Source organism: Lissotriton helveticus, chromosome 3_1 (assembly GCF_964261635.1).
Source record: "Lissotriton helveticus chromosome 3_1, aLisHel1.1, whole genome shotgun sequence".
Classification (NCBI taxonomy): domain Eukaryota; kingdom Metazoa; phylum Chordata; class Amphibia; order Caudata; family Salamandridae; genus Lissotriton; species Lissotriton helveticus.
Window position 1 is genome coordinate 2,067,883,995 of NC_136061.1, and position 17,663 is coordinate 2,067,901,657.

Here is a 17,663-nt window from a genome sequence, read left to right on the forward strand (position 1 = left end):
GAACTTAACTAAAGAAGCAAACAGTTGGGCAGTTTCTCTGACCACAATTATTAAGCCCGCTTGGCTCAGGGAACATCGCCTAGACCAGACAATGTATAACCATTAGTGGTTTATGAGATCAAGCCCATGCCTTAATACCCTTCTGCCCCTACTATCTACTTTCCGCATCGTTACCCTTTGGCCAGGCTGCAGATCGTCTTCTAGGTTTTTCCTCTCTGCGTCCTTCTGTAGAGCTATGTGCTTGTAACCCAGGGCCCTTCCAATCAGTTGCACCACCCATTCCTTATAAATTTGCTAACCTTTCCCAGTAAAACTTATAATTAAAATAACCCAGTGTATGTGGTTCTAGAGTGGGAAGTGATCCTAGATTGACGAATACTACTGGACTAAAAAATAACGTATACGCTTACAAAATTCCATTATTTACATAGAATTTTTAAATTTGTTCTCAACAGTATGTTTGCAGTTAGGGATGATTTAAATGTAGCAGGTAAATACTTTACACATTGATAACTCGCAAGTATTAAGAAGCAGTGCGTTGATTCATCTACGAAAACAAAAATACGTAAACAAACCATTCCTAGAGTTTCGTACCTCTTCAACTCACACTTCTCCCCATCTTCACCTATTGGACGTTTTTTCAGTGTAATCACAAAACACAATTAGCACAATCTAATAAAAATGTCTCTGCAGTTTCCAACACTTCACACCGCAGTCCCATTCCATAAAGGTGGCCAGTGACTTATATGACCAACGTGATATCCATCATCATGAAGAGGTCACGCTTCAACAGAGAATAGTCAATGATACAGATTTTAATCCATTTGTTGTCTCATTGTTCAAGGCAGAATAATACTTTCAGAATAATCTTTAAAATCCAAACTGTGGAGGTGAATGGGCTAGTTTGTGCAATATGTCCAATTGCTGTAAATCTCATTCACAAGTTCTAGCCATGGCAAGGATGACTCACCCACTCCTACTTTAAAATAAGTATAAAATGAAGACTTCTATGAATTGTTTGCGGAAAAAAATAAAATATAAAAGCTTTGGATATGCAGATTGCAAATGTCATTATTAGAACAGTCTGTTCAGTGAGCTACAAGCAAACTTCACCACCCTCCTGATGAGGGTTCCTAAGTAGGTGAAAGCACTGAAAGTCTGGGCAATAAACCGTTTAAGAAACAATAAACACCAAGCAAATTCACTGTGGATCAACAACATACATGACCAGGACTCCCAATTTACACATGGCCCCTGCACAATGATGGGATAAGTTCTGCCCACAACTGCAAACTGCATCTGGAGTGCATGGCATTGAGTTGTAGGTGTGTGTGAGTTAGATGGTGCTAGTGAGTATATGCGTGTGCAGGTGTGTGTGTGTGGCTAATAGAATACCATGAGCAAAACATCTTTAAAATATTTTATGGCCCAAACCTGAAATCATAACGAAGAGCCATAATCCTGCCCATGATATGTTTCAGGAGCTCTGGAGCAGTCAACCAGTCCATTCTTTTCAGAGTTCAAGGAAGGGAATGGATGAAAGAAGCAAACTAGAAGAAAGGAAATTCTAATCTGTATGAAATGATGAGTTACCGATCATATGGAAATGAGGCCATCATGGCTGGTGTGAGGAGGTAGAGACAAACTATTGGACAACTTTCATCATATTTTAAAGATAGGATCAAACTTAAGAAGGGGGCTAAGTTATATTATAAAAGAACACCACACTATCTTCAGCATTCCACCAAAAAACATCTATGGCCATGAGCTTAAAAATAATTTCTATCAAACCTAAAACCAACTACGGTGTCATTTGATGCTACCTTTCGCCAGCATTCCATAAACAACTCTTGCTGCTGATCCGCACAGATCCAGTTAGTAGCGTCCAACAGTGAAATTTGAACAGTCTAACATACACAATGTATAGTGTGGAAAAAGTGCAACCTCCCTGCAGCATTGTACATGGTTTCATTCCAGAGATCTCTGACCCACGCTAGAGGAGATTATGTGGAACGTGTGGAGTGCAGGCCATCAATAACCTCAAAATATTTCTACATGCTCCCAACTTTAAAGACCCACACCTCCCATCTGATACAATATTGTGGAATGGTAAGCTTTCCCACTAAATAAACGGCAGATTAATGGCATGGAGACAGTGATGTTACAGCAGCTTTGATGAGGGCCATAGGACTGAGGGGGATACTGTGGTAGGGAGGATGGTTTAATCGGTGCAGTCCTTCCAACCCCTTCTTGCGTCTTCCTGGCAGGAGACTATTCATCACAGCCCAGCAGCTCCACACGCAGAGTAATGCGCTCGTGCCAAGAGTGTGGCAGTATGCGGACATAGCGGGCATAAAAAGGTGGGTCAAAAATGTTTTTCTTGTGCGAGTTGTTGTCATTGTTTCCAGGAAAGATCTGCAGATTAAGAGAATAGACAGGGCAAAAAAATAAAAATTAAAAAAATGAATCAGACAGCATTGACAATAAGTTCAGCAACAATCAATCCTTACTCCCTTTAGAAAGAAGATTTAAAAAAGACTCAAGCAAGATAATATTTCTAACGGCAACCTCCCAATGCAAAATTTCAACGTCATTAAAACATCATTACAAAACAACGCCTACACACACTACCAGAAAAATGGATAAAGAGGTGATCGACCCTGTGTCACACAGCAATTGCATTTGGCAGGTGGGAGAATAGCAATTTTTATGCAACAATAAAATCCTCAATGTGCTTGCAAGTAATTTTGCCAACACAAAATCTTCTCAGAGGCCCCTCACCTTGATAATATGAATAGATCACTGATGTAAAGGACAAAGGGTTGTAAATATGAAACAATCTCTCGAACATTAAGCTGCGGCATACAATCCATTAGCAGATGATAGTTGACTTAGTAGGTAATCACATTGAATTTGACGGGTCTACTCTTTCAATAATGTTCTAGGTTCTCTGAAGACACCTGGTTCTGTCTTCAGCAGAACAATGTTCCTATCCAAGCACTGGTTACTATGCTGTGAATTGGGAAATTCTTGGAAGTAAGCCTGGACAAGAATTAATCTCAGTTCCCCATGAATACTTTTGGGCATTCCTATAAAGCCAATCAGGAGCCGATGAATATTTGCGTATTTAGGGAGAATCTCGATCATGGCATTTGGGTCCTCCTACCGAGGTTCAGCCGCCTTGTCCCTCTATAATAACTCTTGTGTGAAGGTTAGGCAACCATAGGGGTGTGCATCATGTTTTATATAAGTGTGATCCTTACTGTGGAGGGTAGGCCCCTACAGGGCAGCAATGATATAAACAAAAGAAACTGATTCTTAGTTTAAAACTCACTTGCAGTTGCTGTTGATGTTGTACTGTAGTGTAGTGTAATTGTATTTATCTAGTGCTTACTACCACTGACGAAGCGTCAAAGTGTTTTTTTGCAAGTACCATGCTACTCTGAAACCCAAAAAGAATTAGTAGTGGATTAGTAAAGTGAACTTTGAGTTAATTTGAGCAGTGGACATGTGAGCCTGTTAGTTGGATTGCAAACAATAATTGGGTGATAGAAGAGGAAGTAGTCTAGAAAGTGTTTATTGGGAGAATATAGTAGCATGATGAGGTTTCGGATGAATATAAGGGGATATGGAGGAAATAATCTCAATAAATGGATTAAGGAGCTCATAATAGTAAAATGAGTTTGGGATGAGTCAAATGAGGGATAGGTAAGAAAAGATTTTAGAAGGGTTGTTTGGGAGATCATATTATTAAAATGAGGTTTGTGGTGATCGAAGGAGGGATAGAGGAGGGAAGAGTCTAGAGTGGGTTATTTTGGAACTCATAGTAGTAGAACGAGGTTTGGGATGAGTCAGAGAGTGGAGGTAGAGGATATATTGAGAAAGGCATAGGGCAAAATATAGGGTAGTGCATTGGAGAGAGTCAACTGTTTTTTTTACAGTAGGAGCAAAGTAGTAAATATATAGATAAACAAGTACATATTTATATCAAGAAATATACATCTAAATACTTACATATAATCAAATTAAATATTTATATACACAGGGATACGCTGTACATTTGTGTTTGAGTATGGTGGTTATGTAGGAAAGAGCCAACTCTTGAGTAGTCTTCTGAAGATCAGATAGTTATCTGTGGATCTTAAGTTTGGGGGTAATGGATTCCATTGTTTGGCTGCTGGAACAGAGAAAGAGTGCCACCTATGTTTTAGGTCGAGCCTGAGAAGCGCATGTGTTGGTCAGCAAGGCATGCTGTATTCGAGTATGAACTTGAAGCTCTGCCCAGTCTCTGCCCATATTTTTCATTGGCTTGTGTCTTTGTCCTTTGTAAATGCTGGCTTCTGATTTGTTAATAGGCTTGTTACACATGCTGTATTAGAGTATGAACTTGAAGCTTTGCCCAGTCTCCGCCCATATTTTTCATTGGCTTATTTATTTATTATTTATTCCATTTGTAAGGCGCTACAGCTACCCAGAAAGGGTTTCCCGGCGCCGAGACACAGCATAAGGATGTCAAGAGAAAACATTTCTGGCTATTCAAGTTATTGTTCGAATAGCCAGGTCTTAACGTGCTTTCTAAACTGGACATAATTTTCCTCCTTTCGAATGAAGGGAGGGAGTGCGTTCCAGAGGGATGGTCCAAGGTGGGCGAAGGATCTGCCTCCCATTTTTGCCAGTTTAAATCTTGGTACGCAGAAGTTGGCAGCAGATTGCGGGCGAAGATTACGCTTGGGAGTATAGGGGTGAGCCAGAGCTAGGAGGTATTTGGGAGCAGTACCTGCCTTGATTCTGAACATGTAGTTCAGGACTTTGAAACGGATTCTGCTTTCAATCCTGAGCCAGTGGAGTTTGCGACGGTAGCTCGAGACTCCAGAATTTTTTGGGATTCTGTGCAGTAGTCGAACTGCAGCGTTCTGGGCAAGTTGAAGTCGACTGACTACCGCCTTATTTGAGCCAAGGTACAGAATGTTGCCGTAGTCAAGCCGAGATGTAATGAGGGCATTGACTACGGTCTTTTGAGAGGAAGAAGGCAGCATCGAAATAATATTCCTCAGCCATTTGATGATGGTAAGGCAAAGGCCAACAACTTTGTTGGCCTGCAGGCTCATGGAGAGGGAGCTATCCAAAATGACTCCTAGGTTACGAACTTGAGTCACTGGGGTAGGAAAATTGCCCATCTGGTTTGGCCAGTGTGAAGGATTCCAAAGATCTTGACGTTTTCCTAAAAGAAGAATCTCTGTCTTGTCTCCATTGAGCTTTAATTGGTTTCTTGTCATCCAATTAAGGATATTTTGCAGCCCTGATTTGAGGAGAGAAGGGGATGTTGGACAGGATTCGGAAAGGGAGAAAATAATTTGGGAATCGTCGGCATAGGTCATGAGGGTAAGTCCAGATTTTTCGGCTAAGCCAGCTAGGGGTCGGAGGTAAAGATTAAAGAACAGGGGACTCAGTATAGATCCCTGTGGCACGCCGTGGGGGACCTTGACGGTGTCGGAGCAGGCCAGTGAGGATGTAATTTGGAAGGTCCGTTCCGCCAGGAAGGATCGGATCCAGTCAAGCGCTTTTCCGCGGACACCATTTCTATGTAACGCCTTGATGAGGGTTTCGTGGGATATGGTGTCAAAGGCCGCGCTCAGATTTAAAAGTACGAGCGCGACCGTCTGACCTTTATCGAGGAGGTTCCGGATGTGCTCCGTAACTCCTAGAAGGGTGGTTTCTGTTGAGAAACCAACCCGAAAACCCGATTGTGAGGGGTGTAAAAGTGAGTTTTCTTCGGCAAAGATGGATAGGGCCGAGTGGATGTGTCTCTCCAAGCATTTAGAGAAGGCAGGGAGCAAGGATATGGGTCTGTAGTTGGCTGGATTTTCCGGATTTGCTGTGGGCTTTTTTAGCAGTGGCGTTATCATGGCATGTTTCCAGAGGGTCGGGACTGTAGAAAGTTCAAACGAGGAGTTAAGCGTATCTACGATGATTTCCAAGGAGCGGTCGTCCAGTTGTTTAATTATTTTAATCGGAATCGGATCCCTGGGGGAGCCGGACTTGATGTTCTTGAGAATGGTTTTCAGTGCATCAACCGAGATGGGGGGCCAGGCTTCCAGGGTGTTTTCACAGGTGGGAGTATGTTCCAGGTCGGGAAGAGCGGGTGGTTCATTTTTGTTGATGTTAATGTCCCTGATGATTTTCTCGATTTTATCAGTAAAAAAACAAGCTAGATCTTGGCATTGTTGAGTGTTCAATGGGGGAGCCGAGGCTGTGGTTTTTGCACCTGCTAGTTCTTTGACTATATTAAACAAAGTTTTCGGCTTATTTGTTGCTTCCGTGATAGTCTTAGAAACAAATGAGGCTCGTGCTTTTGCGCAGGCAGTGTGATATAGATTCCTGGCTTCATGTTAGATCTTTTTTGTGTCAGGGGCGAAGTCTTTTCGCCATTGACGCTCAAGTGCTTTGCATTTTGATTTTTCAGTTTTTAAAAAGTCACTGAATCAAGGGGCAGGGTGGCGGTGTCTGTTTCCTTTGATATGGGGGGTGGGTAGACAATGGTCAGCGGCGTCGCTGAGCCATTTGTGAGTGGCTTCCGCTAAACTGTCCATGTTGTGACCGTTTCTGGGAGGGTTTTCGTGGAGTGCTGTGTTTAGTTTAGCCAAGTCCAGTAGCTTCCAGTTTTTTCTGGATGTAGCTGGAAAGTCAGATTGCATAGTGGAGGTGGGTGGGAGATTTATACTAAATTTTATTAAATGGTGGTCAGACCAACAAATGGGAGTGGTGTTTTGCCATTTTAGCTCGTTAATGTTGGAGATAATGGGGTCAAGCAGATGGCCCGCTTTATGTGTAGGTCCAGTGTTGACTAAGGTCAAATTTAGGGCCAACAGATCCTCTAGCAAGTTAGAGCAAAAGGGAATGGAAGGGTCCTCAAGATGTAAGTTTAAATCGCCAATAAGTGAAAAGTTTTTTGAGGCGATGTAGTAAGGAGTGATATAGTTGGCTAAATTTGATGCCCATTGGGAAGAATTCCCTGGGGGCCGGTATATCAATAAGCCTGACATCGTGAAGTTCGGGTTCAAAGAAATTTTGAAGAAGCCGGCTTCACAATCAGGGATGTCTACTTGTTCTAACGTGCATTTCAGGTCTCTGTTAAAAATGATTGCAATTCCACCTCCTAATTGTTTGTTGCGATCTGTGGCTTGTGTCTTTGTCCTTTGTAAATGCTGGCTTCTGATTCGTTATTAGGCTTGATATGTTGTGTTATGCCCTTAATACCGCCTGGTCTCCATTTGTAACCTCCCATGAGGACCGACCCTTTTACTTCTGTTGTTACACAGTATGTCTTGTTTAGTCTGTACGATACAAAAGGGGATGATGGACGGAGCGTTTGAGCAAATCAAACACTCACCCCCAGTCAACTGATCTGGGTTTAATCCATCACCATTCTTTAGCTCACTCAGCCACCCCAGTTCAGACATGGCTATATGCAAATCAGTCTGACACTGTGCCTCAAGGGAACAGTCCAGCCCGAACTGCCAAGCCATGTCTTCCCTTGACCGGAAACAAGCATCCTGGGACCGGTTTCGGATTCATAATCCTCATCAGCCAGGCTATCTTGAATCCAGTGGCCAAGTGAGCAAGGGACTCACGTCTGAGCATACCCTGCCACACTTAGGGCGAAAAAAGCGATACAAAAGGGGATGATGGACGGAGCGTTTGAGCAAATCAAACACTCACCCCAAGTCAACTGATCTGGGTTTAATCCATCACCAGATCTTTTGACTGGGTGTGAGTGTTTGATTGGTTCAGATGCTCCGTCCATCACCACCCCCTTTTGTACCGCTTGTTTAGTCTGTAAGCACTATTTTCTTTCATTTGTTTTTCTCACTGCGGGCAAAACATGTTTTCCTGCAACATTCTGCGCGCCATGCGTGCTTTCACTTTCCAAGAACCCCGGGACAATGGCAGCCACATCTTCAAAGTGAAATAGGTCAAAGAAAAACAAGCCTTTGCAAATCAAGTTTGACCTATTGGCATTGTAAATGATAATGCCTTTTATTTATGTTAATCCCAAAGCAACAATGGCAGACCTTCTATGCTGCACCTCGTGCCAGTTCGTATATGTACGGTTGCTGTGCAGACTTCCCCTACGCCAGCCGCTGAGTGACGTCACTGTGCTCCAGATCAGAGAATCATGCAACAAATGGGGGTGCGCAACTCAAGAAGTCCAATAGGCCAGTGTAAATAGAAAAATAGCTTCTTTATTCAAAAATGTCTTTTAAAATTCATTGAGTTTAGACAATCCAGCCAACTTGTTTCATTCCCATATAGGGAACTTCCTCAGGGCAAACACAATGTTGCGTGTAAGAGTACACTTCGAAAAGGATGTCAGCAAATAGTTGTTAGAGGTAGTTGTTTTAGAATCTGTGGCTCTTCACAAGGAGCAATATACTCCTGTGTAATCCTGTGTTTTGCAGGAAAACCTACCCCCAGAAGAGGGGGTCCAAATACGGTGAAGGGGCCCTGCCGGACAAGATCACCGACCAAGTAGTAGCTGTTTGTGACAGAAAGAACTTCCAATCAATATCTTGAGAAAAGAAAGGGATCCAACCATAATAAGGTGACCCCACAGGAAGAAGTCAATAGCCAGGTAGTAGCTGTAGTGATCACCCAGGACACTCGAAGGATGGAAGGTGTCTTGAGTCATTATGGCAGAAATGAGGCAAAGGTCAATTGGAGAGTTGATAAGGGGCGCCTCTTATAGTTTCATCACATCACCAAGAACTGTATACAAAGTTCATCTTCATAGGGTATAGTGTATTGCACCACAACCCAAAAGTGTAATAACTAGAAAAGAGCGATTCCTCCACATCACAAACCGATCTGTCCTTCATCCTCGTAATCAGCCTTTTATTTATGTGTTAGTTACAAAACAGATAAATAAAAGGCATGGTCATGTATAATGTCAATAGCTTAAACTCTCACAAATCCGAGACCTATTGTATTGCAAACGCTTGCTTTTCTTGTATGGTAAGAATTTGAAGTGAGGTGCCAATCTGGGCGCAGGTTCCTTTGGTGAATGAATTTGGTGATTTTCTTCCTGATGAAGAGCGGTCCTGCTCCGTGTATTGCTTTGTGGGTGATACAAAGCAGCTTGAATGCTTCCAAATCTCGTTTGTAGTGCATAGAGTAGCATGCAGTCCTTTTACCATGGCCACAGGCCAGTAGGCAGTATAAAAAAATCAACAGTCTGCTATGTGTTGAACTGTACTAATTGTAAAAGGACTGTGTCTACTACATGCACTATGGGAGTGATTTGGAATCGCAACAATGGCAGCAGTGCTCAGACTTTGTAGGAAAGTGCCTCTTTTGACATGGTTAGCCCCCACTTTTTGCCTGATGCATGATGTGATTTAGAATGTAAGTGACCTGGGTCCCTGCTAACTAGGCTCCCAGTGCCAGATCTTTCATAAAACTGTACCACGATTGGCACCCTCTCCTTGTCACTCCTTGAATCTTCCAGTTTGGGCTTTGACCGGATCTGTTTCACTCACCCCACTAGGGTTTAACATGACTCAGGACAGTCTCATCTCTGTTTTCTGGTGCCAATAGCCGGGGGATCCCCTTCATCAGTGGTCCACACCCTGGACGGAACACTTTGACTCTCCTACCTCTCTTCAGGGTTCTTCTGCACATTACATTACCTATGAGCAGGGTCCTGGTGTGCCTTGATTCCGGACTATACGCAGGTGCGCTGCTTGGCTCAATCGAATGATCTCTTTGTCTGCAATTGGTCCTGATTTCCTCAGCATAGGCTCACAATATTGACTTATGTAGTTAGTTTCCATAACAATTTGGCTTGACTCTCTCTCTTTCGTACTTTAGATAGAGTCTTCCTTCCGGTTAAATAACCCTTGCTCGTCTCATGGGCCCCTGCTTTCAGTACAAGTGAGTGGTTCTTGGCTTCCAGGTGCCACCTAGCCTGCTTCCCTTGTTTTAATGACATATTTGCCTCCATGTGCAATGCCCGCTTCATCACCTAGGAGTCCGTGCCCATGTAGCCTTCTACATGCTCTCCAGGGAAGCGGACCCCAGTGCAGGCCGTATCTCAGGGAGCACTCAAAGTTGCTTGTTCTGTGTGGTGGCCGCTATCTTGCGGTTTCACTCGTCCACCATAGCAGCTCGGCTCACTTCTACCACAACTTTCTTATCCTCACCAGTGGCCTTTACTCAATCCTCAGGGATCTCACAACCCCAGAATCACTGCAGCCCTGAAATCAGATGTGATAGGAGGCCTCTCTCAGCCCGCAGCTGGAGAGAAGCGATCAGACTACGCGTTCATTCTCATCTTGGCTTAGGCCACGCCCCCATATACCATTAGTCCTAGACAATGGGAGCCCGAGAGACCCAGACACTGAGGGCCCTAAATACTGACTATTAAGGATGGAATTGAGGGATGGAAGAAAGAAAATGTGAAAATCTTGGCGAAAGAGAGACAGCACCCCCTGTAAATCCCCAGTAAATTATATCCCGTGTACCTAGGCTCTGGGTACCGATGAGGGTCCTCTAGGGTTGCAGCACAAATTGTGCCACCCTAGAGACCCCTCACCAAAACCATGCATACTGCCATTGCAGACTGTGTGTCTTGGTGCAGAGAAAACTGAAGAGTCGATAGGTCACATAGCCCTGTGTGCCATGCCCACATACAATGCATAAGGTACAGCAGGCCTTATAGCCCTAACCAGGGTGCACTATATACCATGTGCAGACATATCTGCATGAGCGGATATGACCCTACAAAATCTAAGTCCAGTCTTGGATACTGTAAGTGTACAGGGAAGCCAGAGAGAGAACACGGGCTGGATACTTGTCATTACGGGTTTCCTAGCTCCATGATGGCTTCACTGTACACTAACATGTTTGGTACCAAACATCTTGCCTTAATAAATCCTCACTGATGCCAATGTGGATTTATCAATAAATGCACATGGAGACTCTTTTAGAGGGTCCCCTGAAAACCTACTAAGCACTGGGGTGGTCTCAGACTAGTCTTAGCCAGCCTGTCAGCACCAGACATGTTTCTAACCTCATGGGATTAGAGGCCAGAAACAAAGAGGGTGTAAACACCCTAACGGTAGGTTTCCCTTTGGCTACTACCGGTCATTCCCCCTTTAATGTCCCTAAATTTAGTATTTAGGTGATATCCCGAGACCCTGAGCTTAGAATAGATGGACCTAAGAAAAACAGACCAAGAAGAGCTGCCGACCAGAGAACTGAAAACCTGCTGCAGAAAATTGGTGCCAAGCCATGCTGGCTGCTTCCAGGACTCAACAATCGTTGTGTGCCGTCTCATCCTGCAACTGTGAGACATCCATGAACCCCCGAGCACCTCCAGCCTTCGACCAATTGCCATGAACCTCCCTTGGAGTAGAGGAGCTATGCTCCTGCAGCCACTGAGCCACCAAGTCCAGTTTACCGATCTGCTGCTCCCCGGAGACTCCGACTCCGCACCGAAGCCAGAAGAGCTACATCAGCTCCGGAGGGCCATATCTGTCCCCGCAACAAATGAGGACACCAGGACCTACCGGAGCCGTGCCAATACCTAGGGTACCAGACCCCCTACACCGAAGATGGAGAAGAAAGAGTCCCATCTGGACTCCAACTGCCCGAGACGCAAAGAACTGTCAAGGGACATGGAGACCCCTGAGACTCGCTCCATGAGTGGCCAAGGTGTTCCGGAATCATCCCTGCAACCTGCCTGCCCCTGACCGTGAGAATCATCTTAATGCTTGGCTGCCCTATCTGCTCGGCACAAAGCCTGCCCGGCATGGCGAACAACAAACCAGCTGGGCTCTTGTGGTCCCGAGGCCATTGTGGCCTGTCCCCTCGAGTAGGACCCCCCCCCAGGACTTACCTTTAAGTCCCTCTGTGCAGCGTGTTTTTAGGTGGCCCCCTTCTTCGTAGCGCCAACTATCAACAACCTTAGCACCCTGCTGCCAGACGAATTCAGGACGCTCCAGATCTTCCGCTGCTGGAACATAGGACCTGCCCTGCTACTTACCTAAATCCAGAAGGTGAACCTCGAGAACCCACTGTGTGATTTTTATATGCTTTTCCCTATTTTCTCCCATCGACTTCTATTGTACGTAGTTGCGCACAAGAGTGATTTATTTTGCGTATTTGAAAAATCATAACTTAAAAAGTACTTACCTTAGAACAAAGTTTTGGGTCGAAAAATGATATAAAATCAATGTTATTTTTATAAATTAGTCTCTGATTTATTCTTGAGTGTGCATCTCATTTATTGCCTCTGTCAGAACAACAAATGCTTAACACTACCCTCAGATAAGCCTAAACGCTCGCCCACGCTACCACAAAAAGAGTGTTAGTATTATCTACTTTTGCCTCTGTGTACCAGCAAGGGATCGCAGGACTCTCTGCACAGTGTACTTTGTTTTAATACAATACATAGAGAGCCAGCCTCCTACAGACTTAAAAAAACACAACACTGAAACACGATGAAAGCCCGCCCTCTGCTGCATGCCATTATACACTCGGTAAAAAGTTACAAAAAACCACCAAGGAGGCTGCCCTACCAACAGGACTAAAATAAAAACAGACATCAGTACTACCAAGCAGTGAACACCGAACTTTGCAGACCTCAGAAAAATAACGTTCAGGAGGGGACCCATGTTTTGAATTACCCCCACATACTGATTCTTCAGATTTTGGGTGAATAGGTTCACCCATACCTACTTAGAAGCTGGGCATGATTAATCTTAAATACTCAATAAATATATAATTAAAGTTATACTATCCCTTAGATGCACACAATGGTCCTGATTCACAAAGGTAAACGTAAACCAAAAGTCTAAGTTCAGACCTGATGTCTAAACTTAGTCCAAAAGTCTAACTTTACTACTACTAAAGTTCAACTTTTGGTCCAAGTTTAGACTTTAGGTCTAAACTTAGACTTTTGGTCTAAGTTTACTTTTGTGAATCAGGCCCTATATTTCTATCTCGTGACAGGGTCTTTTAACCCCACGGCACCAGTGCAAGCTTTAGGTTCCATGGTTCACTTTTATTTAGCATAAATGTCCTTCACTGGTGTTCAGCACAGATGCATTGGTTTTGGGAAGACCTGTCTCCTGCTTTAAGGAGTGGGACTGTGGCTAAGTCCACACCCGTTTACCTGCTGCTTTGTAAAGCTGCCATAAGCTCTTAAATTAAAGTTCTGACGAGGCCAGTTGCATGCATGTGACGGAGGCAGTGGCGGTGAAGCCTAAATTAGTAATGGGCCTGTTTGCCAAAAGGTTGTGAACTCCCCTCATACAGACCCCTCGGAGATCATTTACTTGCACTTTGGACAATAACCGAACACTAGTTTATCACTTGTGATTGCACTCTTTGGTTACACCTTCATGCTTCCGGCGACGGCAAAGAAAGGCAAGTGCCCGCCCCCTCGACTGTCATTTGTTTGTGTTCACATACTAGGCTTATCTACCTGCCCCCCGCGCCTCTCCGTGTAAACGAAGTGCACGTGCTCAGTCCTAGGAAGCTGGCCCTGTCTGCCGCCTGACACAGTGCGTGTAACCTGAAGTGACTGTGTTAAGTCAAGATAAATGCTGGCAGCCGATGCGGGCCACTGATTTAAACACAAGTCAAATCCTTGACTGGTTAACACATTTCCGGAGAGTTAATGATTTAGGGGCGCCCATTCAAGGACCGACTTGTTCTGGCTGCCTTTGTTACTAATGCGTGAGTTACCAGTTGGCAGGGGACACATTCAAAGCCGAGCAGTGACAGCACTCGGGTCCTTGACATGCAACACGTACCTTGTCCGTTTTGGTTCTGCTGTCTTGGTATATGGTCCAGGACGTTCCATTGTCGCTGTACGCCACTTTGTACGCCGCTACGTACTGAACGGTCCCGAAGTCCTTTGCTCCTTGCGTCATAATCCCGCTGACTTTCCTGTGATTCAAAAGGTCAATCTACAGGGAGATGACAAACAGCACAAGGGTTAGGAGGCATCGGGTTTTGACAGATACGTGTTTTCCTTTGCACAGTATCTTTCCTCGGAGAGAAGAGGGATTAGAATTGAAACAGGGTCTCAGACTAAACAAATGCACCACAGAAACTAGAGCAATATCTGATTGAGGGGTAAAGCCTGTCGCACTCACTCTGCAACCCTCCCCCCCCACACACACACACGTCTCCAGTTAATTTACATAACACTTCATATGCCAACATTTAGCCATCTTCTTAACACTCCCAATTTTGGCAGATATTTTACCTTCACAGTTCACTATCCAATATGACACACCTCTGAACTGTATGATAAACAGCATCATACAATGGTAACAGGCTTCTGTGACTGAGTAGACTAGAACCATGAGAGCACCCACATTTCAAAAGTGTTGCAAGATCAGGCATGTGGCAGTAAAATGCTATGCAAATACCCCTATCAGGGCACAAGTCCTATAAAAAGAAGTGGGGGGACTGATAGTATGCAAATGACCTTGTGACGTCACGTGCTAAACGTGTCCTGGTGTCTGAAATTTACACCGGGACACGTTCAGCATATTTCTGTGGGGTCCAGCTATTTGGCAGGGGGGACGCCGTCCACCCTGTGAAAAGAGTGGGGGGACGCCGTCCACCCGCGTGGACCCCCGACTCGAGCCCTGACCCCTATATAGTAAGGAGGCACCTCGCGCTGCACTGCGGCGCGTGGGTGCTTCCTGCCACGAACATGTTGTATCATTCGAGTACCGTTCCACGACCCAGCCTGGAACAATGTGGTCGAAGACTCTGGATGTTTAGTCAGTTAACAGAGACCTTTGCACGCATCGGGAGCCCTTGGTCGTCTTCTTTCCACACCCTAACCTATCATAACAGCTAAGGGAGACACAAGTCAATTAAGTGTTTTGCCCAGGAACACACAATATGGCCAAGTAGAAAAGCTGAGATCATAACACTTGTCCCTTAAGTCCAAGACCCACAACTGGGTGACACCTAGGATGATTTGTGCTGCAACTTGTGAACTCCTAGAGATACAGCATTTTACTTTTGTTTTAGCAAGCAATGATAGCAGAACTCAGAGGTATGCAGGCTGTACAACCAGTGGTGGCCGACACTGATCGGGGGAGGTGAGTAAGGGGCAGGGGCTGAGGGGGGGGATGTAAAAAAAAAAAAGCCTTACCTTATCTCCTCCCTATGGATTGCAGGAAAACGGTTGTCCACACACTAGTTTTGTCTCAGCTTGCCTATGCCAACAGCCTGTACTTGGGTCTCCCAGCTTATTTGATTAGAAAATTGCAAACTACTCTAAACGCTGCAGCTAGCCTCATTCAAAAAGTGCCACTCCGCCACCACATGTCCCCCCATCTGTGTAGCCTCCATTGGCTGCCTGTCAAAAGGAGGATAGAGTTCAAGGCGCTGTCCTTTGCTGAGCAACTAGAGACATTGGCCCAGGTTACCTGAAGCAGACACTCCAGAAATACCGCCAGATCAGGGCTTTGAGATCTAAATCACCAGGAAATACTCCGGATTCCCCGCTTCACAAAAGCCAGGATTGGCGTTCGAGCTTTCTCAGGGAGAACTGCTTCTCCCTAGAACTCTATGCCTGACTACTTACGGAAGGCTGAGTCAGAACTTATGTTTAGGAAGGCTTTGAAAACCTGGCTTTTTGGCCTACCTTAGCCCCCCACCCACCCATTCCCTATCTGCTGTATCCGATGTTAGCATCAGGACTCCTTTGTTGGAGGTAGCCGTGCGTTGTATATATGTAAATGATGATGACTATGATGATATACAACGTCAGAGCCCGACCTTGTGTTGGGAGACAGTAATGTTGAATCTGCCAGACGTCTGGATTTAAGCTACGCTTAACAGCTCATGGGTTAAAAGGAGAAGGGATAGTCAAAGTAGCCTGATTAGTCTTAGTTACATCAGTCCCAACAGAGTAATTGCTCCGAATTAGAATTTCTGCATTAGGCCTGATACTTTTGTGGGCGTCAGTCCTTGACACTTGCCAGGCTTGCACATCTTGATCAAAAAGGGGAAATGCTACCCGCCCTCCATTGACAGACGCCTCTCTGTTAAATCAGTCTCCTCAGAGAGTACGCTCACCACTCGTGCCAGAAAAGAGTCAATTGAGTTCGGATTGCTTCTTGAGTTCACCTTGGTGTTAATATCCCTCTTTTTGCCCATTTTGATGCACTTAACAGGAGTAGTTATAAAATATTGGGCTTACCTCAGTCACTACCAGTCACTGCCAGCTTCCTTATTTGCTCCTTTCGGTGAGGGGTGTTTCAGCATATAGACGCACAAGGAGTTACTGCACTGCACTTACTCCCCTCAAAAATCTCCTCACTAGTCTCCTAGTATAATTTGTTAATTGAAAGAACGAAGATAGGGGGCCCAGCCTGGTTGGACACGGATGGGCGCAGACTGGCCCGGTCTTGGCCCTGCGCGTGTCCCACGCCACAGGAGCCCAAGACAGCAAGAGATTCGTGCCTCCGGGCACAGAAGAAAAACGTGGGCAGCGGCTTGCTGTGGGTGTGCTCAGGGCCTGAAGTCCTATGCTCCCTCCGATGTAATGGCCGTCCCATGCAGCGGGAGCCCCAAGCAGCAAAAAAGACATGCCTCTTGGCGTGGAAGTACAGCATGGGAGGTGGCTTGCTATGGGTGTGCTCGGGTCTGAAGCTCTCTGCCCCCTCCAATAAAATGGGCATCCCGTGCAGCGGGAGCCCCAAGCAGCATGAAATACGCGACTGCGGGTACAGAAGAACAACATGTGACAGAAACTAGAGGGATAGGTAACTGGTTTCAGTTCCTCCAGGAACAGCTGCCTGCAAAAGAAGTTCAATAGGCATTACCAAAGATCCAGAACTCCATAGGCTGTCGGCTAGATAGGCAGTCATGGCGAGCATACAATATCTGGGCGCACAAAGCCATCAGAGGGGTCAATGTCAAGCATATGGCATTCTTTTGTAAGTGGCAACTGCATTTTACACCATCTCGCCTTCATAAGGGGTGCTCGGGTCTGAAGTTCTCTGCCCCCTCCAATACAATGGGCATCCCGCGCTGCGGAAGCAACAAGCAGCAATAAATACGCGCCTCACGGCGCAGAACATGTGAGCGGCAGCTTGCCGCAGGTGTGCTTGGACCTTGAAGTCCTCTGCCCCCTCCGATACAATGGGCTCCCACTTCACTTAGTCATCAAGGCCAAATTAAAATAATCCCTGGCAAAACTGTTCAAACCGGCCCCATGCAGTAGGACCGTGGTTCCCAAACTGTGCGCCGCGGCACCCCGGTGCGCCGTAATGAGGAGCCAGGGGCGCCACGACCACAGTGTGGAAAAGTGGAGCCTCTTGCACCCGCAGCCAAAATACGTCCCACCTGCAGAAACCAGGGACATGGTTTGTCCCAAGAGCGCACTGCCGCGATACGTGCATACCTAAAGGCATCGTACGTGAGTTTTACAGGCATGGAGGTAGTCTCCATTACTGGCATACGCATGCCATACGCAGCTCTGGCCGTTTCAGGGGAAGTTAATGCTGCTGCCCGCCGTCTTCTGCCGTAGGACCTTCTTCCCACATTAGGTAAGTTAAAAGGGCAGTTGGAGTTTATTTCTAACATGCTCCATGTTTACAACACACCCATACACTTTGCTCGTGCGG

General features: G+C 45.5%; 1 protein-coding gene across 2 annotated transcripts in view; it reads right to left on the reverse strand.

The window, feature by feature from the left end:
- Positions 1-795: 795 nt before the first annotated feature.
- The window catches only part of MFGE8 (milk fat globule EGF and factor V/VIII domain containing), a 208,016-nt gene continuing 191,148 nt past the window's right edge, over positions 796-17,663 (reverse strand). For both annotated transcript variants that reach the window (XM_078683193.1, XM_078683194.1), the window contains exons 9-10: positions 13,818-13,973; positions 796-2,415 (exon numbers count right to left, since the gene is read on the reverse strand). In XM_078683193.1, the coding sequence (XP_078539319.1) occupies positions 2,272-2,415; positions 13,818-13,973 (300 nt within the window). In that variant the 3' untranslated portion in view covers positions 796-2,271. The remainder of the gene's footprint in view (positions 2,416-13,817; positions 13,974-17,663) is intronic.